The sequence below is a fragment of the Nycticebus coucang genome, chromosome 7 (assembly GCF_027406575.1).
Source record: "Nycticebus coucang isolate mNycCou1 chromosome 7, mNycCou1.pri, whole genome shotgun sequence".
Lineage (NCBI taxonomy): Eukaryota > Metazoa > Chordata > Mammalia > Primates > Lorisidae > Nycticebus > Nycticebus coucang.
In genome coordinates, this window is record NC_069786.1 from 67207611 (window position 1) to 67233887 (window position 26277).

Consider the following 26277-nt stretch of genomic DNA (forward strand, 5'->3'; position numbering starts at 1 on the left):
ACCCATAAAACAGTAGAGGTTTTAATAAATGTTAATCTACGGCAATGCTTTTCAACTTTTTTATCTCATCACACGCTTAAACCTATAGTTAAACTTCCGTGGCATACTTAAATTATGTTGATGAAAAAAAGGAGAGAGTTTTAAAAAATAATATACTTACTGTACTTTGAACATCTTTTGAAAATAATGTAATTAATGTTCTTTAAAATTTTTCACATAACAACTAAGATCTTCTCATAGCACACCAGTTGAAAATCACTACTCTAGTGTGACAGTTCTGAAACTCTGTATGTATCAGAATCACCTGGAAACTAATGAAGACTACTGGGACCTATCCTCATTGAAATAGACTAGCACTTGAACTTCTATATTTTGACAAAGTTTTCTGGTGAACTTGACACATACCCAAGCCTGGAACCACTGCTCTTGTGCTTTTCTATGAATAATACTAAATTGATAATTCATGCATTCAGAAGCTATTTATTGACCAACTAGTCTACACCAGCCCTTTGTTTGTACCAAGTGTACAGTAGAAAACACACAGGCAAAGACCATGTCCTCATGGAGTGTACAGTTTAATGTGCAAATAAATATACGCTAACTGATTCTGTCCTATATTTCCTGGTTACAAGTCTCCGAAGAGAAAACCTGACTGATTTCACTAGAAACCACTGTCTGTTTTGGTGGTTTTCCTAAAAGGCCATCTCATAAGTTATTTAGTAGTTGTGTGCTGTCTGTAGGTCAGCCTTCCCCTCCAGTCCACTCAGCTGTGACTCAGGGTCTGTGGCATGTTAACATGATCCCTTATGTGGTTTACTCTCTCAGAAAAATGGATTAGATTAGGAACTAGACATGGAGCCTCCCCACCCCCCAACCTACCAATATGGTTGTCATCCAAACACAGCAAAAACCAAACTTTCTCAGGGTAGTCTAGATGCAAAAAGGTAAGGCTGCAGTAGCCAGGACAGGTTGAGTATTCCTAACCCGAAAATCTGAAATCTAAAACACTCCGTAAATCCAAAACTTTTTGAGCACCAACATTATGCTCAAAGGAAATGCTCACTGGAGCATTTCAAATTTCAAATTTCTGGATTAGACGTGCTTAACCAGTAATATTCCAGGTTCCCCAAAAATCCAAAATCCCAAACACTTATGGTCCCAAGTTTTAGAATAAAGGATATTCAATAAAAATGACCCCTCTGTCATGAGCCCCTTATTTATAAGAACTGGAAATTAATGAAACCCAGAATAGACACACAAAATTGAATTTTAGATTCTTCTTCTATAAAGATAAATTGCTTCTGTGGCCAGGTGTAGTGGCTCATACCTGTAATCCTAGAACTCTGGGAGGCCAAGACAAGTGGAACACCTGAGCTCAGGAGTTTAAGACCAGCCTGAGCAAAAGTGAGCCCTTCATCTCTAAAAACAGCTGGGCCATCTTGAGGGGTGCCTGTAGTCCCAGCTACTCAGGAGACTGAGGCAAGCAAATCACTTGAGCCCAAGAATTTGATGTTGCTGTGAGCTGTGACGCCATGTCACTGTACCCAGGGTGACAAAGTGAGACTCTGTCTCAAAAGAAAAAAAAAAAGATAGATTGCTTCTGGTTTGATTTTTTTTAGCCCATAGATATTTGCTTTTGCTGGACTTTTCTTTACTGTAGCTTATGATGTTTCAAAAAATAACAACTTGCCTGAAGCAGATTCCTACTCAAATTGAGACTGACTTGGGCAACAATCTCCATCATGTTATATTTGTATTACCTTTAGCAACATCCTTGGGATTTTATTCTTTGCCCTCGATTGCAGCATTTTATTCTTTGCCCCTGACTAAAAGAGCAAAACAACTGGCACCAGGAAAGCTGGGGCAATGATTATCACATTTTTTAGTCCCAAACCTGGAGGACCCTATACCTCACCCCCTACCAATTACCACTAAAGAAATAGCACAGGTTGTTTTAAAAAAAAATTTTTTTTTAAACATACTTAATCTCCAATCACAGATTTTGATGAAGCACAAAATAGTAGCCACATAGCTAACTTAACTAATTCTGAGAAAGAAAAGGTTTGAAGCTGCTCATTACACATATTCCAGCAAAACCAATAAACATTGCTACCATGTTCCCAATAATCTGGGATCTGAGGATCTAAAGAAGAAAAGCCAGGGTACTCACCCTGAATAAGTGAATCATAAATGGTGGAAGACAAGCCTGTGATGATGTTGATGTTATCACAGAAATGAAGAAACTGTTTCAGGAACTCAGGGTGAGGAAAGAAATTGAGGATAAATAAATAACATTTGAGATAAGCCCAAAAGGACACTTAGAATTTTTCTAAGTGGAAAATGTAAGGAAGGGCATTCCAGAAGTAGGGATTGGCACAAATAAAGTCAAGAAGGTAAAAAAGTAAATGGCCTGTGTGGGGAATAGCAAGTAGCCACTTGTGAGGCTGAAACATACTGTACAGCTCTCAGGAAAGTCTAGACTTGCTCATGGACCAGCAAAGATCCACAGCCTGGGCTCTACAAGCCATGGCTAGTGTCAGATATTTGGGAAACAACTGGCTCTCAAATTTTGACTACTAAATTAAGGAACAGCTTATGAAACATCATGAAGAGGATTATAATTGCCAAGCAGAGCAAGAACATTATCATCAAATTTGATTCTTATATTTGTTCCTTTACATTAAATTAATTTATTGAATACTCAGGAACATAGAACCAACTCCACTGCAGACCCTGTCCGTGAGTAGCCTAATAACTGGAGATTTCATTTATGTCCTTATGGATTTGTTAGGCCTCCTAAAAACCTAATATTGGCTTATTAACAGCAAAGGAGGATTTTATTCATTTATTTATTTATTTATTTAAGATAGGGTCTTGCTCTATCGCCTAGGCTAGACTGCACTGGCAACATCATAGCTCACTGCAACCTCCAACTCCTGGCCTCAAGTGATGTGCCACAACTAATCTTTCTATTTTTTGGAGTGATGAGGTCTTGCTCTTGCAAAGGGTGGTCTGGAACTCCTTGCCTCAAGCAATTCTCCCATCCCAGCCTCCCAAAGCATTAGGATTACAGGTGTTATTGACCACGGCACACCTGATTTTATTTTATTTATTTTATTTTATTTTTTTTGTAGAGACAGAGCCTCTCACTTTATCACCCTCGATAGAGTGGTGGCGTCACAGCTCACAGCAACCTCCAGCTCTTGGGCTTAGGCGATTCTCTTTTGCCCCAGCCTCCCGAGTAGCTGGGACTACAGGTGCCTGCCACAACACCCGGCTATTTTTTTGTTGCATTTTGGCGGGGGCCGGGTTTGAACCCGCCACCCTCGGTATATGGGGCCGGCGCCCTACTCACTGAGCCACAGGCGCCACCCCCTGATTTTATATTTTTAAATTTTTAATAATCTTTTATTATTATAAAAGCAGTCCATGAGCATTATATAGAACCAGCCAAAACAAACTTTACCGCCTTCAGCAGAGTGCTGTGATGTCAGGACTCACAGCAACCCCCAGCTCTTGGGCTTCAGAGATTCTCCTGCCTCAGCCTCCAGAGCAGCTGGGACTACAGGCGCCCGCCACAACGCCCCGCTATTTTTTTTTTTTTTTTGGTTGCAGTTCAGCTGGGGCTGCGTTTGAACCCGCCACCCTACTCACTGAGCCACAGGCGCCACCCTAAATAAAACATTGTTTTCACCACCCAGAGGATCACTGCTGTAACTCTTGGTTCCTATCCTCCCTACATCTTCATATGCATACATACCTATTAATATGTATTTTGTTAATGTTTTCCAGATTGTCTACAGACACATCCGGTAACTATCTTTTATTTTTCACTCAATAATTTCCTCTTTTCCATGTGAATACCTTTCTTCTAAGAGTACATACTCAAATTTCTCCAGTTGAGCCGAAAACATCCTTTATGGCTTATTTCTCCAAATCAGCCTCCAACTCAAGACCTCGCTTTGCATGTCCCATTTAAATCCTTCCTGACTTTTAATCCAGCACAGTCACTTTCATAGGATTCTGGCTTGATGAAAAGAACTGACAGGATGAGGAACTGAGCAGACGGTGGAACGCTAAAGAAATCCATTCGTGCTTCCCACACTGGCACCACTCTGATTATGACCAATCCCCTGATCTTCTCACAATTAGGGAGGGGTTGAAACCCAAACCAAAAAAGAACGTGGTGGGTAATTCTTTGGGACAACTGTTGTGTAAAGGGAACGTTTCCCCTTAAAAAGTTTAGCTAAGCGGATTTGGTATTCAGCCCATAGAGAGCGCTATTACCCTCAATTGTACAATATGGGACAAGACCTACAAACCCAAAGAATGAAGAGCTTGGTGTGTTTGTATATGCTCCTATTTTTCTCAACTTCAGCTCTTCCCCTGCCTCTGGCCATCAGGGGGCGCTGCAACCAAACAACTGTTCTTCCGGGAGAGTGGGAATGCGTCTCATGAATCTTGTCCAGCTCTGGGCCCCGTAGCAAGGGGCCGAGGCTGCAGGAACGGAATTTCTGCTCTCGCGAGTACGCTTAAGCCCTGCCCCCCCAGTTCCCGCTTCTCCGGCCCTCCCTCCCCGCCTGCGAGAACGCTCAGGCCCCTCCGGGAGGCTCGCGGCAGGTGGCGCTGTCTGCGGCGTCGCAGCGGCCCCTGCTGCCGCGGCGACGATTTCCCGGCGGGCAGTGCGGCCCGGCTCTTCGGCGGCAGCGAGTGCCACGTCCTAAGTGCTACGCTGAGGAGCGGAGCGGACGGTGCGAGGTGGGCGGAGAACAGCCCGGGACCCGGCTTGGCCACACCGATCGCCCGCCGCCATGGGCTCCTCGCAGAGCGTCGAGATCCCAGGCGGGGGCACGGAAGGCTACCACGTCCTGCGGGTAAGGCTCCGACCGCGGCCCGAGAGCGGCGGCTGGAGGCGGGGCCCGGTCGCGGGGAGGCGGAGGCCCCAGCGTGCCCCTTACCAGGGCAGCCAGACTTGATCCCGCCTCAGGAGCGGGTACCGGGGCGCCGTCTTGGCCGGGGCTGGTTCCGGAGGCCTCTCGCATCCCGCTCCTCCGGGCGCCCTGGGCCCGGGGTCCGCAGCCCTGGGAGGACCGGCTGAAGCCGGAGGCGGCTGCCTGCGACTCGGCTGGGGGCCGGCCCTGAGCTGGGGGCGACCTTGGCTCCCCTTTCTCCTCACCATCTTCTTTCCCCTCCGCCCCCCGGTTCTCAGCTTCCAAAGTTAGGATGGGCTCCAGGTAACGTCTCCAGAGGGATGATGGTGAGGGCATTCTTACTAGAGCTTTCTTAGGATAAAGATCCTGAGCCCCGCAGTCTGCAGGGCGAGGGCGGGGAGAAAGGTGGGATGCTACGGCAGATGTTAATTCACCCCAGCGTTGTCTGGATGTCGAGGAGACCAACGGGGCAGGACAGAAAAAACGAAATGTCCTAGAAGTATGTTTGACAGACCTAAATATATACTTGATTTTAACAAGACTTTTTCCTCTCCTTTGTCACATCTGACCCTTCCAGTCCTCCCCTTCACATTTCCTGGAGGGGGAACTTCCATTCTGTTCTGAGACTGCTGAGGGTGTGGTGAATATTAAGGTTTAGATCCACATGGTAAAAGAGGTAATGGAGAATAATGTTTTACAAGTAATCTGGGTAAATAAAGGAAAGTAACCTTTGTCACCAGAATGCAGGAGAACATAGTATCTCAATAAATAAGAGCTAAGCCCCTACCTTTGAACCGCCTGGGCTGTGGAAAGCATGTCGTCCTTTCCTTGTGGAACTCGGTGACTTTAGAAGTAACATTGATAGTTGTGTGCTGTGCCACCTGTGTGGTAACATGATGAACCATCAACAGAGTGGCTCCAGTGTTTAGCACAGTTTAGGGATGTGATAGAGCGTCACCAGATACTAGCTCCTGACAGGAAGAGCGTTTTCATTGTAAGTGAGAATGCATTTCCTGGTGCTACCTACTTTTCTGCCCTGGGTCCCACGTTTTAGGTGCGATAACGTTCTTAAATTACCCAGATATCTGGGTGATAGGGCTGTTGACAGGTCACTTTTCTGATCTTCAGGATTATTGTATCTATTGCCTCTTCATTCCACTAAAAATTTCTCTTGAAGCCACTCTTGATAAGAAAGGATGATTTTTTTCCCCCAGGAAAAAAGGTACTCCTGTAAATAAACTATATGACCTTCCTATTCCTTTCAGCTAACCAACCCCCACCCCCACCCCCCCAGTGTCACACTGACAAGTAAAATGGAAGGAGAACTGTCATTTCCCAGATATTAAGTGAAAGTTAGTGACAGTGCTTTTCTATTACTTGGTCTGATTTTGAGTTCTCTACTCTGGGATATGTTATCCATTATTACTAGTGGATTCTCACAAGTGGCTGATTGTAACCATGAGTCCTTGGAGATATGTGGTCTTTTTATAATACATACACTAAGGGAAACTCAGTAAAACACATTAGTGTTAATGAGTACAAAAAAACTCTTTATTAAAGTGTTTGAAAGAAAGCCATTCCAAGTTAATGACTTCACTCTGACATAAAAGTTGAAGTGTATTTTCTGTATATAGGTACACCTCAGTATATTCATGTTCATACATATTCAGCAGTGTAGATGTTATTGATCTATAAATCTGATTTTTAGAAACACTAGGAACAACCTTAGTTACCGATCTGCATTTGATGTTGCAAAAGATGAATTAATTCTTATTTAGTTAGGGTTTTATTAAAGAGAGCTTTAAAGTACTTGTTTCTGAGTTCCTAATCCCCTCTGTCCCTGATTCTGTAATTGGTTTCTTTGTCTTTGTTTTTGGAGGGAAAAGTGCCAAGTTGAATCTTTTAACATATAAAAATGTCTTTCTTTGTTTTATTATTGCCTAAATGTACAGCAGTATATTCCACTACTGGATTATTAAACTTGTAAACCAGAGTAAATATGGCAGGAAAGTCTTGGGATAAAATCACCCATGTTAAGCCAGTTCTTGAATGATTTAATTAGAAGTTAGTTTTCTTAGGCTGGGTGTGGTGGCGCACAACTGTAATCCTAGCACTCTGGGAGGCCTCGGCAGGTGGATCTCTTGAGCTCATGAGTTCCAGACCAGCCTGAGCAAGACCGAGGACCCCATCTCCAAAAATAGCCAGGCGTGGGCAGCACCTGTGGCTCAAAGGAGTAGCGCTTTGGAGCCATATGCCAGAGGTGGTGGGTTCAAACCCAGCCCTGGCCAGAAACTGCAAAAAAAAAGTAGCCAGGTGTTGTGGTGGACACCTGTAGTTCTAGCTACTGAGCAGGCTGAGACAAGAGGATCACTTGAGCCCAAGAGTTTGAGGTTGCTGTGAGCAATAATGTCATGGTACTCAACCCCAGGGCAACTGAGTGAAACTCTTGTCTTTAAAAAAAAAAAGAGAGAGAGAGTGAGAAAGAAGTTAGTTTTCTTTAATAACCAATTCTCTGGCTATTTCCTTGTTAGTAATAAAAACTTGTATGACTGGGTTTTGAAATACCAATTATAATAACATTTATATCCTGTGTTATTATTTCATGAGTTCCTATAATTCAGATAGATTGAACTTTTCATTTTTTTCAGTATTCTTCAATATCCACTGTTAGGTTCTGCTTTAAAAATCTTTAGGGTACAATTTTGAAATGGATTCAGAAATTCTACTGTGAGCAGTGTACTTTTCTTTTTATGTATTATTTATTATGTATTAATGCATATCTTAACAGCAGTTGGGATCAGATCATATACCCAATTCTTTATCCCTCCTCCAGAAGTAACCAAAGTACATAGATTCTCATCTAGCCTTTCAAATGCTTTATGCGTGTAAGAATCTTTTCTCTACCCCTTCTCTCTTTCTTTTCTTTTCTTTCTTTCTTTTTTTTTTTTTTTTTGTTGTTGTTGTTGTTGTTGTTGTTGTTGTTGTTAGGGTTGGAAACATAGAATACATGTGGTTACATACCTCGGTCTTCTCATTTGGTAACCTATCCTGCAGTTTTTTCATAGCAGCACATAGAGATGGCCTTGTGTTTTCAGTTAACTCCATAGTTTATTGTACCTTAGTTTGGTTAAGCAGCACCTCCTAGTGTTGAACATTTAGTTTTCTAGTCTTTTGCTGTTGTAAGTATGTATCTATAACCTTAAATCCCACTTTTTGTTTTCATTTACAATAAACATTTTCCCAAACTATTGTGTTTAATTTTAATGTTGTCTATTTATAGAAACTGTTGATCTTCATTTTAGTAAATTACTACATTGTTTTCTGATTATCTGTGTTAGAGTAACATTGAATAAGGTTAGAAAATACAGCTAAGAACCTGAATTACCTATAATCCCATCATCTAAAGGTAAATATTGTTTAAGTATTTTTCTTAGTCTTTTTTTTCCTGAGCCTAACGTTGATCCTTAGCCATGTTAAGGACCAGCCATGGTGGCTCACACCTGTAATCCTTGCACTGTGGGAGGCCAGGCTAGCAGCATCAGTCGAAGTTAGGAGTTCCAGACCAGCCTGAGCAAAGTGAGACCCCATCTCTACTAAAAATAGCAAAAAATAGCTAGGTGTGGTGGCGGGCAGCTTTAGTCCCAGCTACTGGGGAGGCTGAAGCAGGATGATTGCTTGAGCCCAGGAATTTGAGGTTGCTGTGACCTAGCCTGAGGCAATGGCCCTCTAGCCCAGTGACAGAAACTCTGTCTTAGAAAAAAAACAAGTATAGTTATGTAAAGTTAATTTTAAAAGTAGATTCTAGTGGAAGATTTTAAAATTTGTTTAGAAGTCTTCTTTTAAAAATAATGTATTTCAGATTTCCTTCTACAGTGGGTCTGACTTTATGCTCAGTGTGAATGCCACTTTTATTTTGGGCCTCTTTAATATTAATGTGAGTTAGAAAAAATGTTAGTCAGGGTTTCCAATTTTGTTAGAAGTTACTGTAAGTTACTCCTAAGGGAAGTACATTGAATACAGATTTTTCCATTAAATAACAAGTAAGCACAAGACCATTTTCAGAATTAAATTTTTGGAGTAACCTCATGGATGCCCATTATAGGACCTATTTCTAAATTAAAATATTTAAGTTTATTCTCTTATACACTTACAACCCTTTGAGATGGGGAATATCTAAGACAGCTGTTCTCAACCTGTGGGTCGCCAACCCCTTTTTTCCATTTGTAACAACGTGGCAATTAGGAAGGTTGAGAACCACTGATCTAAGATGTTCTGGAGCTAGTGGTCACACCAATGTAAGGATTTGGAAAATAATCATATTCACACTTCTTACAATTTCCTTCGGGAAAGGAAGGAAATTTTGGAAATGGATATTTTGAAGGAAGGGTCATTGAGATGAAGTATGTCCCCAGTGTAATAACAGGCCTTTATCTCCTGAGCCCTTTGCTGCAAACTGGATAGCATTTAGATGCTCTCCTCAGAGGAGAAAGTGAATGCAAATGGAACTATTTCTATAGAAAAATGGGATACCTAGACCATGTCTACTATTGTGGATCTGCTCTTTTTTAACAATACTTCACTAATTTACACTAAATCTTATGGTGATGGGATTGCAATTTAGTACTTACTTTGAAAAAGTTAATTTCTAATATTTGATAATCATAATTTTTTCTTCTTTCTTCTAATACATTGTTTCTCAAACCTCAAACTTTTATTTTTATTTATTTATTTTTTTGCAATTTTTGGCCGGGGCTGGGTTTGAACCCACCACCTTTGGTATATGGGGCCGGTGCCCTACTTCTTTGAGCCACAGGTGCTGCCCAAAACTCAAACTTTTAAAACTCATACCTTCTTTTGAAAAACATGAAAATCTCACTGTGGCTCCCTTCTCACTCATTCTGAAAACAATGTGTAAAATGAAAACTTTATGTTATTTGATGTTTGCCAAATAACAAAATTTTAGTTAGGAAGACACCTGAAGATTCTGACCCTGCTCTCTGCATTTTTCTCTTCTGATAAAAGGCCAAGAAGTTGTTTATTAAACACTCTTTGGCAATTGCTTTCAAAGGTAGGAATCACAATATTTCAGTTTCTTAAACCATGGAGTATAATGTATATGAGATTTAGGATACTTTGAGCAGTTGTAAGTATTGTTGAACATAAACTTTTCCTGATAATAACAGGCCTTTACAAATTAGAAGTGTCATGTTTATATACACATATTTGTGTGGTTAAGTGTGTCTTTTAATGTACGGACTGTTATCCTTAGAATCCTCATTTGAGGAGACCTGCTCATCATTAATTATGGTTTCAGTAAGTAGTAGATTGCACAGACTGGTAATTCTGCCTTCTGAGTCAGATACTGTCAGGGCTTTTAAATAATTCCTCTGAAATTTTTATAGGAATTGAGCTTAGTATGTTCATTTTGCTGGTTTTAATATTCTGCTGAAAAGATTATATAATTTTGATTGATTCACTAATAAATTATGGTCAGTCTAAACTAGGAAATATTTATTTGTAAAGGTTTGATATGTTCTTAAAATTACTTTATATTGCCTTGGAAAGTATGAATATCAAGTAAGACAATGTTTGTCTTTTTAAATGACATACTCAGAACCATAGTAGTTATTTTGAGGACAGTCCCTCTTGGCATTGCAGATACCTTTACTATAACGTAAAGAGAATGATGCTGGACCTTTGCTTCATCTTTCTTTCTCTTTTTTTAAATACCAATGCAAGATCATTCAGACACATTATCAGAAACAAAGAATCATGACATTTTTGTGCACACAAAATCAGTGAGAGACTTCTGTAGTAGACCACTGGAGACCACTTTTGGGGGCTGGATTCTAATACCATTCTGTCTCTTCATTGGGTTTCCCAGGGTGAACCTTTGAACTGCTTTGAGCTTCTTTATCTTTATTGTCTTTTTATCTGATAAGTGGGGATAATAGTAGTGCCTCTTCCGTCTTTTTCACTAAAAACCATATTAAATGTTGCATATGAAAATAATGAAAAAAACTGACCACTGTTAATCTGTGTGTTAAAACAAGACTGTCTACCTCATTGGTTGTCCTGTGGATTAAATGAGATTTTCCATGTGAAGCATTTAGTATGGCATCTGGAATATGATGAAGATTCAAATATTAGGTGATGCCTTTATTACTAGCATTTACATTATCGTATCACCCTTTGACAGCCACTGTTTCAATGGAAGTACTGGCTAATAAATAAATAAATAATAAATAAAATTAATGGATCTGATTTGACCCCAAACTTTAGCAGTAACGTAGAGGGTTAGCCAGTTGTGGTGGCGTGCACCCGCAATTCCAGCTACTTGGGAAGCTGAAGTGGGAGGATTGCTTAAACCCAAGAGTTCAAGGATGCGGTGAGCTATTTGGGCCACTGCTTTCCAGCCTGGGCAACACAGTGAAAAACTGTCTTTAAAAAAAAAAAAATGTTAAATTTGTATTCTCGCAAACACCAGTAACTATGTAATTTCTTCTGCCTACCCATGTTTGGTAATACGTCTTTTTATAATTATTTTTGTGTAAGTATAATTGCTTATTAGTGTTTTCAGCTGCTCTATTGTGGTTCTTAATTGTTCAAAATAAATCATGCACTTAGAAAAAGTACATTAGAAAAAGTACCTCAGTATGCTTGATAGAGCTCTCAGGGAATTAGTTTGTATATAGTCAACTTTTCCCGTAAAACTGTGTGTTTAGTGTTTTAACTTTCAGAACTATCAGAACTATGTTCTTTGCAAATGGTTCTTTTAATAGACTTGATTTTTTTTAGAGCAGTTTTAGGTTCATAGCAAACTTGAGCAGAAGGTAGAGATCCTTCTATCTCCCCTCTGCCCCCTTACATGTATAACCTCTCCTGTAAAAACTCTTCCCACCAAAGTGTTAACATTTGTTACCATTGATGAACCTACATTGATATATCATTATCACACAAAATCCATAAACTTATAAACTCAGGGCTCACAGTGTTGTATATTCTATGGATTTGGGCAAATTTGTAATGAGGTGTTACACTACATCCTTACACTATCATACAGGGTAGTTTCACTGTCCTGAAGATGCTTTCTGCTTGTCTACTCATTCCTCTGCCCCACAGCACCTGGCAACCTCTGGTGTTTTTACTCTTTCCATAGTTTTGCCTTTTCCAGAATGTTGCATAGTTGGAATCATCTATTATGTAGCCTTCAGATTGGTTTCTTGAAAATCTGTGGGGTTTTAAATTTTTATTTTATTTTGTATGTGTGTGTGTTGTTTATTGATACTGTTTTTGAGACAGGGTCTTGCTTTGTCATCCAGGTTGGAGTGCAGTGGCATAATCATTGCTCACTGCAACCTCAAATTCATGGGCTCAGGTGATCCGCCTGTGTTAGCCTCCCAGATAGCTTGGACTACGGGAATGCATCACCCCACTTGACTAATTAAAAAACTTTTTATAGAGACAGGTCTTGCTATATTGCCTAGGCTGTTGTCAAATTCCTGGCCTCAAGTAATCCTCCCACTTCAGTCTTCTAAAGTGCCAGGATATAGGTGTTAGCCGCTGCACCTGGCTCCATGTAAAACATTCTATTTTATTTTTGAGACAGGATCTTGCTCTCTTTCTGGGGCTAGAGTGCAGTAGTATCATCTTAGCTCACAGCAACCTCAAACTCCTGGGTTCAAACAATCCTCCTGTCTCAGCCCCCAAGTAGCTGCGACTATAGGTGCCCTCTACCATACCTGACTAACTTTTCTGTGTTTTGTAGAGAAGGGGGTCTTGCTCTTGCTCAGGCTTGTCTCAAACTCCTGGCCTCAAGTGATCCTCCCACCTCAACCTCCCAAAGTGGTAGGATTATAAGCATGAGCCATAGCACCTGGCCATGGACTACATTTTTTTGTTTTTGAGGCGGTTTCACTGTGTCGCCCTCGGTGGAGTGTTGTGGTATCACAGCTCACGGCAACATCAGACTCTTGGGCTTAAGCGATTCTCTTGGCTCAGCTTCCCAGGTAGCTGGGACTACAGGTGCCCACCACAAGACCCAGCTATTTTTTTGTTGTAGTTGTTATTGTTGTTTGGCAGGCCTTGGCCGGGATTGAACCCACCAGTGGCCCTAGCCCCTGAGCTACAGGCACTGAACCCATGGACTACGTTTTAAACATAGATTTTGGCCAGGAGGATCTCTTGAGGCTATGAATTTGGGGTTGTAATGAGCAATAATCGAGTCACTGCACTCCAGCCTGGGCAACTGAGCAACACCTCATCTCAAAAAAAAATTTTATTACATGTTTGCTTAGTATCAAAAATAGTGCTAAATATAATTTAAACCCTTTTTGTCTTTTTTTCTTTTTTTTTTTTTTTTTTTTTTTTTTTTGAGACAGTCTCACTCTATCACTCTGGGTAGGGTGCCCTGGCATCATATCTCACAGAAACCTCAAACTCTTAGGCTTCAGCAATTCTCCTGCCTCAGGCTCCTGAGTTGCTGGGACTACCGGCATGTACTATAATGCCTGGCTACTTTCCTATTTCTAGTAGAAATTGAGGTCTCTCCCTTGCATAAGCTGGTCTCGAACTCCTAAGCCCAGTCTGTCCACCCCCCTTAGCCTTCCAGAGTGCTAGGATTATAGGCATTAGCCACCACTTCTGGCCTTTCAAAAGTAATGACATTATCCCTTACTTGCAAATGAGGAAACCAGGGTCCAGAATGGTAAATAAACTTTCCCAAGCCCACACAGTAGTAAGTTTGCAAAACCATGGCCTAAAACCAAGACAGTCTGGCTCTCACTATACATTTTTGTAAAATCTTGTTTTTTTTTTTTTGTGGTTTTTGGCCGGGGCTGGGTTTGAACCTGCCACCTCCGGCATTTGGGACTGGTGCCCTACTCCTTGAGCCATAGGCGCCGCCCTGCATTTTTGTAAAATCTTAATTATTAAACTCAAAATGTTAACCTATTCATCTTAAAAGGCTGTGGTATTTGGCCCAATAATAAATATTAAATGCCCTATGGAGCCATATGGACTTTTTTAATTTGGATGGTTTGAAGGAAACAGAAGATAAATGAACAATCTAGAGCTCTTAGGAGATAGAAAGTATTGAAGTGGTAATCTGATGTTTGAGAGAATAGGTGCCTAAGAGATTCTTGTAGTGGATAATATTGCAAGAGAAACATACTTCATACATGCCTGCTATTTTGGATGTTTAGTTTGCTGTGTTGTAGATCTTATTTTCCATACTATGAACTTTAAGTGTACTAGGGTCAAAGACAGCATTTTCTAGGGCTCCCTCCTCTGGCAGTAATTGCCATAATTGTGCTGGCACTAATGGTGTAAATAAATTTGGGAAAGAAATTAATTTCAAGGCCCATTAGAAACAGAGAGGAGATTGATGTTTGTAGCAAATGAAATGGAAAAATAGAGCAGGGAAAGGATTAAGTTTTAGAATTCAGGCATAGCTGTTGGATCCTTTTTGAGTTATAGAAAGGATTTCTCTAATGATATTAGAAACTTTCCATTTCAAACAAATAGCTTAAAACTTTATACTGGGAAGGTAGCATGATGAGAATCAGTGTGTAGGATCAGCTTTCTCAGTTGGTAATGAAATGCAAAAGTGTAGTTCTTGCCCTTTTTAACTAAAAGGTAAAATTCTGACAGCGTCAGTGGAGAAGTCTGAAATTGTTCAGTAAAATAGTTGGGTTCTAGATAAAATGCTATTAATGGTAATTTGGAAACATTCAGATTCAGAGAATCAGATGATTAGATGTGGACCCTATTAAATAAGAAATTCCACTCTGCAGAGGGCCTAAGGATGCATGCTAAGTTATCCCCTTTTCCCACATAATCGATTACCACCTAGAAGGTATTTCACACCTAGTTGATCTGACTTGTTTTCCTAGCTAGCTGGGATTTAACTTCACTTAGGATAACTCCAGGCAGCCACTATTTACCTTTCAGAGTTGCCATTCAAGGAGAAACATGCCTGCTATTTTGGGTTCCAAACATTTTATTTGATAATATAAAGAGTAGAAATGACCTCTATTTAAGAAAACTGAAGAACTGAGTATAGCCTGTAGTCCCAACTACTTGGGAGGCTGAGGCAAAAGAATCACTTAAGCCCAAGAATTTGAGGTTGCTGTGATCTGTGACGCCTATAACACTCTCCGGAGGACGACATAGTGAAAAAGAAAGAAAACTGAGTATAAAGAAATTAAGCAGAATATGTATTGATTTTTATTAGAGCTAACGCCTTTAAATAATCTCTTGATATTTAACTTACTTTATTTTCAAAAATGATTACAGGCTCACTCCTGTAATCCTAACATTTTCGAAGACTAAAGCAGGAGGATCGCCTCAGGCCAGTATTTTGAGACCAGCCTGAGCAAATGGAACCACGTCTCTACAAAAATAAAAATAAAAGGGCGGTGCCTGTGGCTCAAAAGAGTAGGGCACTGGCCCCATATACCAGAAGTGGTGGGTTCAAACCCAGCCCCAGCCAAAAACTGCAAAATGATAAAAATAATTAACTGGTCATAGTGGTGTGCACTGGTAGTCCCAGCTACTTGGGACAGTGGCTGAGAGGATCTTTTGAGCCCAGGAGTTTGAGATTGCAGTAAGCTGTGATGACACCACTTCACTCTAGCCCAGGCAACAGAGCAAAACCTTATTCCTCCACTCCCCCAAAAATGTTTTAGTCCCAAATTTGTTGGAAGACTTAAAAAGCAAGATTAAACAGTTTTAGTAAGTTAAACATTGAACCATAATGGCTGTTACTATTCTTTGCTATATAGAAGCGTAATATTTAGTTTTACTTCTTCAGAGACACTAATAGTATAATTTTGCTTAAGTAAGTGAAAGGTGACATTAAGAAGTAATAATCATTCTGATTGACATTAGTATTAGAGGAATGTATTTTGTGTCAAAATGGGTTTCATTTTGAAAGAATTAAAGTGATGTGTTACTATGCAAATAGCTGCATCTTTATGTGTGGTTGGTTGAATGTACATATTATTTGCATAGCCTCAAAATTAAGTATTAGAACTGTTTGGACTGGCTCAGCGCCTGTAGTTCAAGCGGCTAAGACACCAACCACACGAACTAGAGCTGGAGAACCCAGCCCAGGCCCGCCAAACAACAATGACAACTACAACCAAAAAATAGCCGAGCATTGTGGTGGGCTCCTATAATCCCAGCCACTTGGGAAGCTGAGGCAAGAGAATTGCTTAAGCCCAAGCGTTTGAGGTTGCTGTAGACCTGTGAGGCCACGGCACTCTACCCAGGGCTACAGCTTGAGACTCTGTCTCCAAAAAAAAAAAAAAAGAACTATTTGGACTATTATGGAAAAATAGCCTATCAATGTCAGTGCAACTTTTTGTTTTTTTTGTGGGATAGTTTGACAGTACTTAATAACATCAAGCAGAATAAAAATTCCTCAAACTGTTAAGGAAATGTTTTGGAAAAGGAAATGCAAAGTTGCCTTTTTGCTTTCTACTATTACTAGTTACTAATAGTTTAGTACTGTAAATTAGAAAATTTAATTCCTTCCAAATTTGGGGTGCTAAACATTTGAGTTGTTGAGATTCATTTAAAGGCCTATAAATCTAGCTCCGCCCTTTCTTTCCCGCCTTCCAAGACCTACTTTTGAGTTTTATTTCATCACTAGCTGTCACTTGTCACAGGCAAGTAAGTCACGGGATGGTTTTTTGACCTAAAAAATGAAAGAATTACATAAAATTAGTGGCAGTGGCTTTTAAACCTTCTTTGAATCATTGAAAAACCCTTTGAGAATCTTATAAAAGCTATAGATCTTCTTTTTGTTTGTTTGTTTTTGTTTTCTTTGAGACAGAGTCTCACTATGTTGCCCTGGGCAAAGTGCCATAGCATCACAGCTCACAGCAACTTCATACTCTTGGGCTTAAACCATTCTCTTGCCTCAGCCTCCCAGGTAGCTGGGACTACAGGCGCCACCACAAAGACCTGCTATTTTTTGGTTGTATTTGTCATTGTTCTTTGGCAGGCCTAGGCTGGATTCAAACCCACCAGCTCTGATGTGTGCGGCTGGCATCCTAGCCACTGAGCTACAGGTGCCTAGTCAAAGCCATAGGTTTTTATACCCTGAAAACTGATTATTCATACAAAAGATTTCATGTAATTTCAGAAGCTATAATATTCCCTGAAGCCATCCATAGACTTCAGTTTAAGATCCTCTGGATTACATGATTTCTAGGTCAATTCTAGTTTTCAAAATCTGTAATTATATACGTCTGTCCACACTACCATATTGTCTAGCTTATATGTATTATGATTTTCCAGACTTCTGATTCTGGGTATTTACTGATATTGGTTCATCTACTTTCAGATGTCCTTCCTTATCCCTTCATCCATCTTCATCCTTGAAAATTGTACCCATTTTTGGGCGGCGCCTGTGGCTCAGTGAGTAGGGCGCCGGCCCCATATGCCGAGGGTGGCGGGTTCAAATCCAGCCCCGGCCAAAGCTGCAACCAAAAAATAGCCGGGCGTTGTGGCGGGTGCCTGTAGTCCCAGCTACTTGGGAGGCTGAGGCAAGAGAATCGCCTTAAGCCCAGGAGTTGGAGGTTGCTGTGAGCCGTGTGACGCCACGGCACTCTACCCAAGGGCGGTACAGTGAGACTCTGTCTCTACAAAAAAAAAAAAAAGAAGAAAATTGTACCCATTTTTTAAAGAACTATTCAGTGTAATATTTTCCCTGTGAAACTTCAGTCAGAATTAATGTTCTCCTTAAAACTTAACACCTCCATTGTAGCCTTTAACCTGTTTGGTCTTATGTTACACTGATTAGTGTCCATCTCTCCTTCCTCTTCTTGCCTGTTTCTCAAAAGATTATAAATGTCTTTGATGTCAGTGACTATGTTCCTATATTAGCTTTATAACTGAATGATGCCTTGCTAAGGAATAAATGCTTTAATTTGTGGCTCAATTGTAATGATTAACTGTCTGCTGTTGTCATGTGTTAATTGCTGCGAAGTTTAGCCACTCCCCTCTAAGGGGGGGGTGCTTTGGAAATAGCACAGAGAGAAAACCTCATAGAGGAGATGAATTTAAAGAATGGGTGGAATTTAGGAAGCTGGAAGGGCATTATCTGGGAAGGATGAAGAGAGATGAGAAAACTAGAATGTACTTATATTTCATTATCAGTGAAATTACTCTGTTTTACTCAAAAGAGATAGCTACTGAAATGTATCTTACAATTTTTAATTGAACTTTGCATTTTTTATTTTTGGCATTTTTGTTTTTACAGGTACAAGAAAATTCCCCAGGACATAGAGCCGGACTGGAGCCTTTCTTTGATTTTATTGTTTCTATTAACGGTTCCAGATTGGTAAGTTCACCTTTTTATAGCTTTGTCCATAGTATTTTGTAGTCTTTTGCAAATGGAATTTTTCAGATTATCTGAGATGTTTCCTAGTTACAGACATTGTACAGCACATGATGCCCGTTTATATAAGTAACCATGTGTTAATAAACATTAAAATGTGAAATCTAGAATACTAATACTTTATGTTCCCATAATTATCTTAGGGCAGTAGAATCACTGGAGACCTTTATTTTGTATGTTAAATATTTAATTTTTAAAAGCCAAAGGAAATAAGATGGAAAAGATCGCTATCTATTTACTTATTTATTTTTATTCTTATTCTCAGCAGAATCAAAAAAGATTACTTTTTAAAGATATCGTATTTCCATAGCTTGTTGACAGATGAATTAATAAAGACTCATTCACAAATAACATGTCAGTTTTCTTGGAGCTAAGTTTTATGATATGTAAATAATTTTATTAGAACCAGACAGAGAATTTTGCACCAAAGTGCAGAATTAAGACCACTATTTATAAATTGTTTTCAGTTTACCTATAATGTCCTCTAGAAAGGAAATTATATTATCTCAACAAAGAAAGTTCTTATGACAATAACTACTTGGTTGGTTTATTTTTTTCACAATAGTCGTAGGTTTTTGCTCATTACTTTTTTTTCTTTTTAATATCCTGCCCTTCTTTATTTTATTTATTTATTTATTTTGAGACAGAGCCTCAAGCTATTGCCCTGGGTAGAGTGCTGTGGTGTCACAGCTCACAGCAACCTCCAGCTCTTGGGCTTAAGCAATTCTCTTGCCTCAGCCTCCCGAGTAGCTGGGACTACAGGCACCCGCCACAACACCCGGCTATTTTTTGTTGCAGTTTGGCCCGGGCCGGGTTTAAACCAGCCACCCTCGGCTTATGTGGCCAGTGCCCTATTCACTGAACCATAGGCACTGCCTTTTGTTCATTACTTATTAAAATCTTTGGCATAATGGGCTTTATTCATTTATATAATTAAATATTTAACATACTGTTTCCATTTGCTTTTTCTTCCAGCTCCAAATAAATAATTAAAATAAAGTATATATTTAGAAGTAGGGTCCAGGACTGGGCATGGTAACTCATGCCTGTAAATCCTAGCACTCTGGGAGGCCTAGGTGCAAGGATTGCTTGATGTCAGGATTTTGACTCCATCCCATCTTTACTAAAAAATAGGAAAATGAGCTGGGTGTTGTGGCAGGTACCTGTAGTCCTAGCTACTCATGAGGCTGAGGCAGGAGGATTGCTTGAACCCAGGAATTTGAGGTTGCTATGAGGTAGGCTGATGCCATGGCACTCTTGCCTGGGGCAACAGAGTGAGAGACTCTGTCTCAAAAAAACAAAAAAAAGAAGTAGAGTCCAAAATTAATCTTTTTGGAGACAGATTCTCACTCTATCGTCCAGGCTAGAGTGCCATGGCATCAGCCTAGCTCACAGCAAACTCAAACTCCTGGATTCAAGTGATCCTCCTGCCTCAGCCTCCCAATTAGCTGAAGCTATAGGCGTCTACCACTATGCCAAGCTACTTTTTCTATTTTTAATAGAGATGGGGTCTTGCTCTTGCTCAGGCTGGTCTCAAACTTCTAAGCTCAAGCAATCCACCTACCTCAGCCTCCTAGAGTGCTAGGATTACTAAAAGCATGAGCTACTACACCAGCCCAAAATTAAACTTTAACCTCTGTGAATGTTTTACATTCTAAAGTCAAAGTCATCACAACTTTGTTAGTAATATGACTTATTATGGTATATTTTGGTTTTGATCACTGAAGTCCTAGGTCATGTTAAATAATGGTATGTTGCAAATTCCATAATCTGTACTCAGCTATTAGGAAAGGTCAGTTTGAAGTTGTTATAACATAGAAGAGTTGTGCATAATTTCTTGATATTCTTTTACATGAGAAAAATTTAAATGTTAAACCTTTGTTGAGTGTTTTGTTTATGTTGAGATATATATATATATATACACACACACACACCTTTTTTTTTTTTTTTTTCCAATTTTCAACCAGGGCTGGGTTTGAACCCGCCACCTCCTGTATATGGGGCCGGCGCCCTACTCCTTTGAGCCACAGGTGCTGCCCTTTTATGTTGATTATTAACATAACTCTTTTTTTTTTTGAGACAGTTTCACAATGTCATCTTCGGTAGAATGCTGTGGCATCACAGATCATAGCAACCTCAAACTGTTGGGCTTACGCGATTCTCTTGCCTCAGGCGCCCACCACAACGCCCAGCTATTTTTTTGGTTGTAGTTGCCATTGTTGTTTAACAGGCTTCAGCTGGTTTCAAAGCCGCCAGCCCCAGTTTATGTGGCTGGTGCCCTAGCCACTGAGCTACAAGCACCAAGCCATATTACTCTTTTACCTTAATTTAATGTTAAGGTAAATTAACATTAGGAAAGGTCAGTTATTAAGGAATATGATTTCTGTTTTCACAGAATAAAGACAATGACACTCTTAAGGATCTACTGAAAGCAAATGTTGAAAAGCCTGTAAAAATGCTTATCTATAGCAGCAAAACACTGGAGCTGCGAGAGACCTCAGTCACACCAAGTAACATGTGGGGTGGCCAAGGCTTATTGGGTGTGAGCATTCGTTTCTGCAGCTTTGACGGGGCAAATGAAAATGTGTGGCATGTGTTGGTAGGTATCAGTTGTGAACCGTTAACTTGCAGCTCAAAAGGCAATGTATTTTAACAGTGGTTATCTCCTGTTGGTAAGATGATAAGGATATTATTAGGCTGCTTTTAGTTTCCCCAAATCAGCATTCATTGCTTTTTAAATATGGATCAATTTAAAAACTTGAGGAAAAAAAATAAAAACTTGAGGAGGAGGAGGAAATACAGAACCTTAAGAGCTATTTTTCTAATGATTTATCCATTAAGAGAAGGTATATTACATAGCTACAGAAATATCTTAAATATTTATTAAATATTATGTAATTTTATCCTTAAAAGTTTTAAGTACATATATTCTATAGTTTCTGACATCTCTGACAAGATAGTTAGAATACTGTAATTAAGAACTATAATATAAAACTTAGAAGATTATAGGTATCCCTGGGTTACAAATGAGATAAATCCTGTAGGTTTATCCTTAAGTTAAATTGGAAAAGGTACATTTACATATTACCTAAAATAGCCTCTGTTTGAAAATGCAAGTCGTAAATCAGTCTGGGGACTCACTGCAATAGTCTGTGTTTATAAATGCAAATTGTATATAAGTCTGATGTTTGTAACTTGGGGGCTCCCTGTATTTTGTAAATATAGTGTGTGTTTTGTGTGTTGTCCTAGGAAGTGGAGTCAAATTCTCCTGCAGCACTGGCAGGTCTTAGACCTCATAGTGATTATATCATTGGAGCAGATACAGTCATGAATGAGGTAATTAATGTGCTTACTAGTAATGAAAATTATTTAACATTTTCTCATTGATGTTTGAGTTCAGAGGAATATTTTCATACTTTGCATTTAGAGTTGAAATTTTTGTCTTTGCTGATCTAGATAGCTTATGTCTCGGGGTGTTAAATGGAACATCTGGGAGATGTCTTATTAGGTACAGCTGTGAAGAAAAAACATACTGTATGGCACTTGCACAGATTTTGTGTATGACATACAGAAATCTCTTACATACCTCGAGACTAAAGCAAATTCTCATTTTTAATTGGTTGTTGATTTCATTTCCTCTTCCTTTTTTTGCTCAGGTAACAAAATTAGTACAGGTGTACCAAGTATTGGCCAGATCCTTTTCCTTGTCTGTTAGCTAGTAAAAGTATACATTGCTAAATCAAGAAGAGAGAAAATATCTCCACTGATTGTTCAAAGTTACAGATCAAACTGCTTATTCTATTCTTTTCCTCTTTACTACTGCACTTGACTAGTCTTTAAATAAATGAATATAAGGGAAAAATAATGTGTTCAGGCAACCAGATCTTAATAATGGAGGGCAAAAGCAGAATGTGTAAACTTGGATGTATCAGTAGAAAAGTTTTATTAAGAATGCTGACTATATCTTATACAACTGGGCACAAGGCATTCCACAAAGTAGGCCTCCCTTGAATTAATGTACTGAATTAAATCTTGCTTGGAGTATCGGTTTTATGTTTGGGGCAGGACTCAGAATCTGTTTTGTTTTGCTTTTGGGGTGGGAAAGGTTCCTAGGTGGTTGTGACAATAGCCAGGTTTGAGAGTTTGAGACCCACTCTTTTAAAATATAATAACATAAAAAGATTTTACTCCTGTGCTACTTTTGCAGTCTGAAGACCTATTCAGCCTTATTGAAACACATGAAGCAAAACAACTGAAACTTTATGTGTACAACACAGACACTGATAACTGTCGAGAAGTGATAATTACACCAAATTCTGCATGGGGCGGAGAAGGCAGGTAAGGGTATTTTTTAGACCCTTAAGTTATGACTATTTAAACTTACTATCAGATATGTCATAAACATTGTTTTTATTTTGAAAAAAGGAAAGGGCCAGGTGGTGCAGGTGGCTCAGTGGGTAGGGTGCCAGCCCCATATATCAACGGTGGTGGGTTTGAACCCGACCCCAGCCAAACTGCAACAAAAAAATAGCCAGGCATTGTAACATGTGCCTGTAGTCCCAGCTACTTGGGAGGCTGAGGCAAGAGAATCGGCTAAGCCCAAGAGTTGGAGGTTGCTGTGAGTTGTGACACCACAGCACTCTACCGAGGGTAACAAAGTGAGACTCTGTCTCTTAAAAAAAAAAAAAAAAAAAAAAGGAAAGGGGCGGCGCCTGTGGCTCAGTGAGTAGGGCGCCAGCCCCATATGCCGAGGGTGGTGGGTTCAAACCCAGCCCCGGCCAAACTGCAACAAAAAAATAGCCGGGCGTTGTGGCGGGTGCCTGTAGTCCCAGCTGCTCGGGAGGCTGAGGCAAGCGAATCGCATAAGCCCAAGAGTTAGAGGTTGCTGTGAGCCGTGTGACGCCACGGCACTCTACCCGAGGGCAGTACAGTGAGACTCTGTCGCTACAAAAAAAAAAGGAAAGGGCTGATCTAAAATATTGAAACCAATAATTTTTTTTTCAAGCACATATCTAGGGAACATTGTATATGTCCTGATCTAAGAGGTAGTAGCATTTTTTTATTTGAGAAATTATCGAGCATATAGTATAATTATAGAAAAGCCTAAGATTTGGAAACTTTACAAATGTTTTGTAAAAATTCTATTCTAGCCCTTGCTGGAAAAGGATGACTTAGTTACTACAGGCAAGAAAAGCTTCCATTTGCTCACAGTATTTTTACTCACTACTTGAGATTCTTCACTGAATGTGTTCCACCTCATGCATTCTAACTTGTTGCAATTTGAGAAGAAGTAGGGATATCATCTAAGAATCTGGTCTATCTAGGGCAATACACAAATTATTGTTGTTCATTGTCCAGAATTATAAATATCAGAAATATGCTTCTCAAGGCATTGGAAATTTATTCGTTTTGGAAAGATTGCAAGGAAGCTGCTGTATTCATTGGAATGGCATATTTTCAGTTTACATACAAAAACGCCCCCCTCCAGTTAGAAGAATACTCAGGTCAGGTTAGTGCCACAAGAGTGCTTGGTGAGCATAGAATCAAAGTGCAAAGAAGAAGATTCTGTTCACGGTGAAGTTGGATAGCAAAATCCATTGCTCATTCTTCTATTTTTTTTTTTTTTTTTTTAACAAATTCTGCCTCAAGTTTATTTGAACAAATAGCACAGGAGGACCACAGCCCCATTCAGACAGCAGCCTAGAGGTCACACCAGTCCTTTTGTCCTCATGGCAGACAGATTGATTCCTCTACTCTGGAGCCTTTGTGGGGGCCTGGGCACCTTTGGGAGCCTGAGCTGGAACTGAAGCTGGAGCTGCAGGTGAAGCAGCATATGGGCCTTTGATCCTTGGCCTTGGCCTTTGGCTGGCAGAGCCTGAGACCCTTGGCAATGCATGCACAAGCACGCTTCCCAAGCTTGGGGTGGACAATGTAGGCAAGTCGACTGAGTTTACGGCTAGCACCCTTTGGAATCTTGGTCTTAACCTCCTTGGGTTAGCACGTGCACTCACGGCCTTGGCATTTTTGGCCTGCATCTTCAGGCCCTTCTTGTTGTGCTTCTTTGCAAAGCACATGTTTCTCAGGAACTTGGGATCTACCCCCTTAAGAGATTCATATCTTTGTGATCAGGGTTTCTTGATGCCATTTCTGTGCCACTTTCGAGACTGGTTGTGTGTGGTGTGGTTCTTGGACTTGGCCATGTCTGCACCGCAACCCGCGACGGCCGAAGCGCCTATGACCAGAAGAGACTCATTCTTCTATGTTTAATTGTGATGACTACTGAATACTGAAGCCTTCTTTTCTGGACTCGTGGCAATTATTCCTTTTTTTTGGAAGATATTTTTCCTTTTGGTGTGGTTTATTACCATTGATAGCCATTATTTTACTTAGGCCCAAACAGAACATTTTCCTGAATCTGCCTCTGACCATGCCTTTGGCATTTCCATGCTTGTTTTTGTTCCTTCCTCAGAGGCTGACCACATTTCACTAATTACATCTTACTTCTCTTAATTTCATTCTTAGACTGTCTTTAAGTTTGCAGAGGGTCTTGCTGTTGTCTCTAGTGCCTTCTGTACCACCACTTAGTTATTTTGATTAATAACCACCTTGTTTTAAAATGTAGCTACCATTAATTAGTATAAATTATTTAATCTTACTTTCTGTCTCCAAATCTGTCTGAGATCCAGTCCAGTGAGAATTATAGTTTTAATGATGAGAGAAGAAGGAACAAGTAATTTTGTGAGATGAAGCGTCATTGTGCAAGTCAGATTTGGATAAGTTGGCCACTATCTGCTTTGGTGGTGGTGGTAACCATGGAGATAATAGATGTCTTGGCAGGGGAAAGGCACAGAGGTATCTATACATGGCCTACTCTGAAAGTGTCCAAGTAGTTTGGGAAATAAAAGACATCATGGGCTCGGCGCCTGTGGCTCAAGCGCCTAAGGCGCCAGACACATACACCTGAGCTGGCGGGTTTGAACCCAGCCTGGGCCCGCCAAACAACAATGACAACTACAACCAAAGAAAAAAAAAGCCAGGCATTGTGGCAGGCACCTATAGTCCCAGCTACTTGGGAGGTGGAGGCAAGAGAATTGCTTAAGCCCAGGAGTTTGAGGTTGCTGTGAGCTGGTGATGCCACAAAACTCTACCCAGGGCAATAGCTTGAGGCTCTGTCTCAAAAAAACAAACAAAAAAAAAGACATCATGATGGAAATAGGTTGAAACCTGATTGTGGGCCTTAAATACTATCGTCAGGAAATTGGATATAGTACAACCTCTGTAAGTTGACCACCCCAAGGGACTGTAACAAACTGGTCAACGTACAGGGATGGTCGACTTAAGGAACCACACCTACTGTACTGATACATACATATGGCGCATGTCCGGTCTGTCAAAATTAGGTCAACTCAAGGAGATGGTCACCTATGGAGGATTTATTGTACCTTGAGCGGATGAAAATGTGGTGTTTGGTTTCAAACACTAAAAACCAGCTGTTTACTATCATAAACAGATATTTATTGATACGGAATAACTCACGTAAGCAAAGAAACAACTAAAGATATAGAAAGGGCAAGACTTAGAACACCTGTAGGGAATTAGATAGAAAGAACTACAGTAGAAGCTCCATAATTAACCACCTCCCTACAGTGACTGCTTTCCTAAATTGACCTAATTTCATGGACATGCACCATATGTATGTACCAATATAGTAGGTCAGGTTCTTTATGTTGACCAATTTGTTACAGTCTCTTAGGTGGTCAACTTACAGAGGTTCTACTGTGATTGGCAGTTTCATCAGCGCACTCTGAAGGGATAAAGCTATTTTTGTTTTTTTCTGTCGTTCGCAAGATTTGGAGCCCTGAGCAAGAGAGATTGATTGGCCTGGCCTTGGCCACAGGCCACTCTCTTGCTTTGGGTTGGGCAGGTACCCTGATTGGC

General features: G+C 40.2%; 1 protein-coding gene across 1 annotated transcript in view; it reads left to right on the forward strand.

The window, feature by feature from the left end:
- Positions 1-4046: 4046 nt before the first annotated feature.
- Positions 4047-26277, forward strand: part of GORASP2 (golgi reassembly stacking protein 2) — a 34335-nt gene continuing 12104 nt past the window's right edge. Inside the window, exons 1-5 of the mRNA XM_053598097.1 lie at positions 4047-4874; positions 18202-18282; positions 20735-20938; positions 21589-21675; positions 22547-22677. Of these exons, the coding sequence (XP_053454072.1) occupies positions 4812-4874; positions 18202-18282; positions 20735-20938; positions 21589-21675; positions 22547-22677 (566 nt within the window). The 5' untranslated portion in view covers positions 4047-4811. The remainder of the gene's footprint in view (positions 4875-18201; positions 18283-20734; positions 20939-21588; positions 21676-22546; positions 22678-26277) is intronic.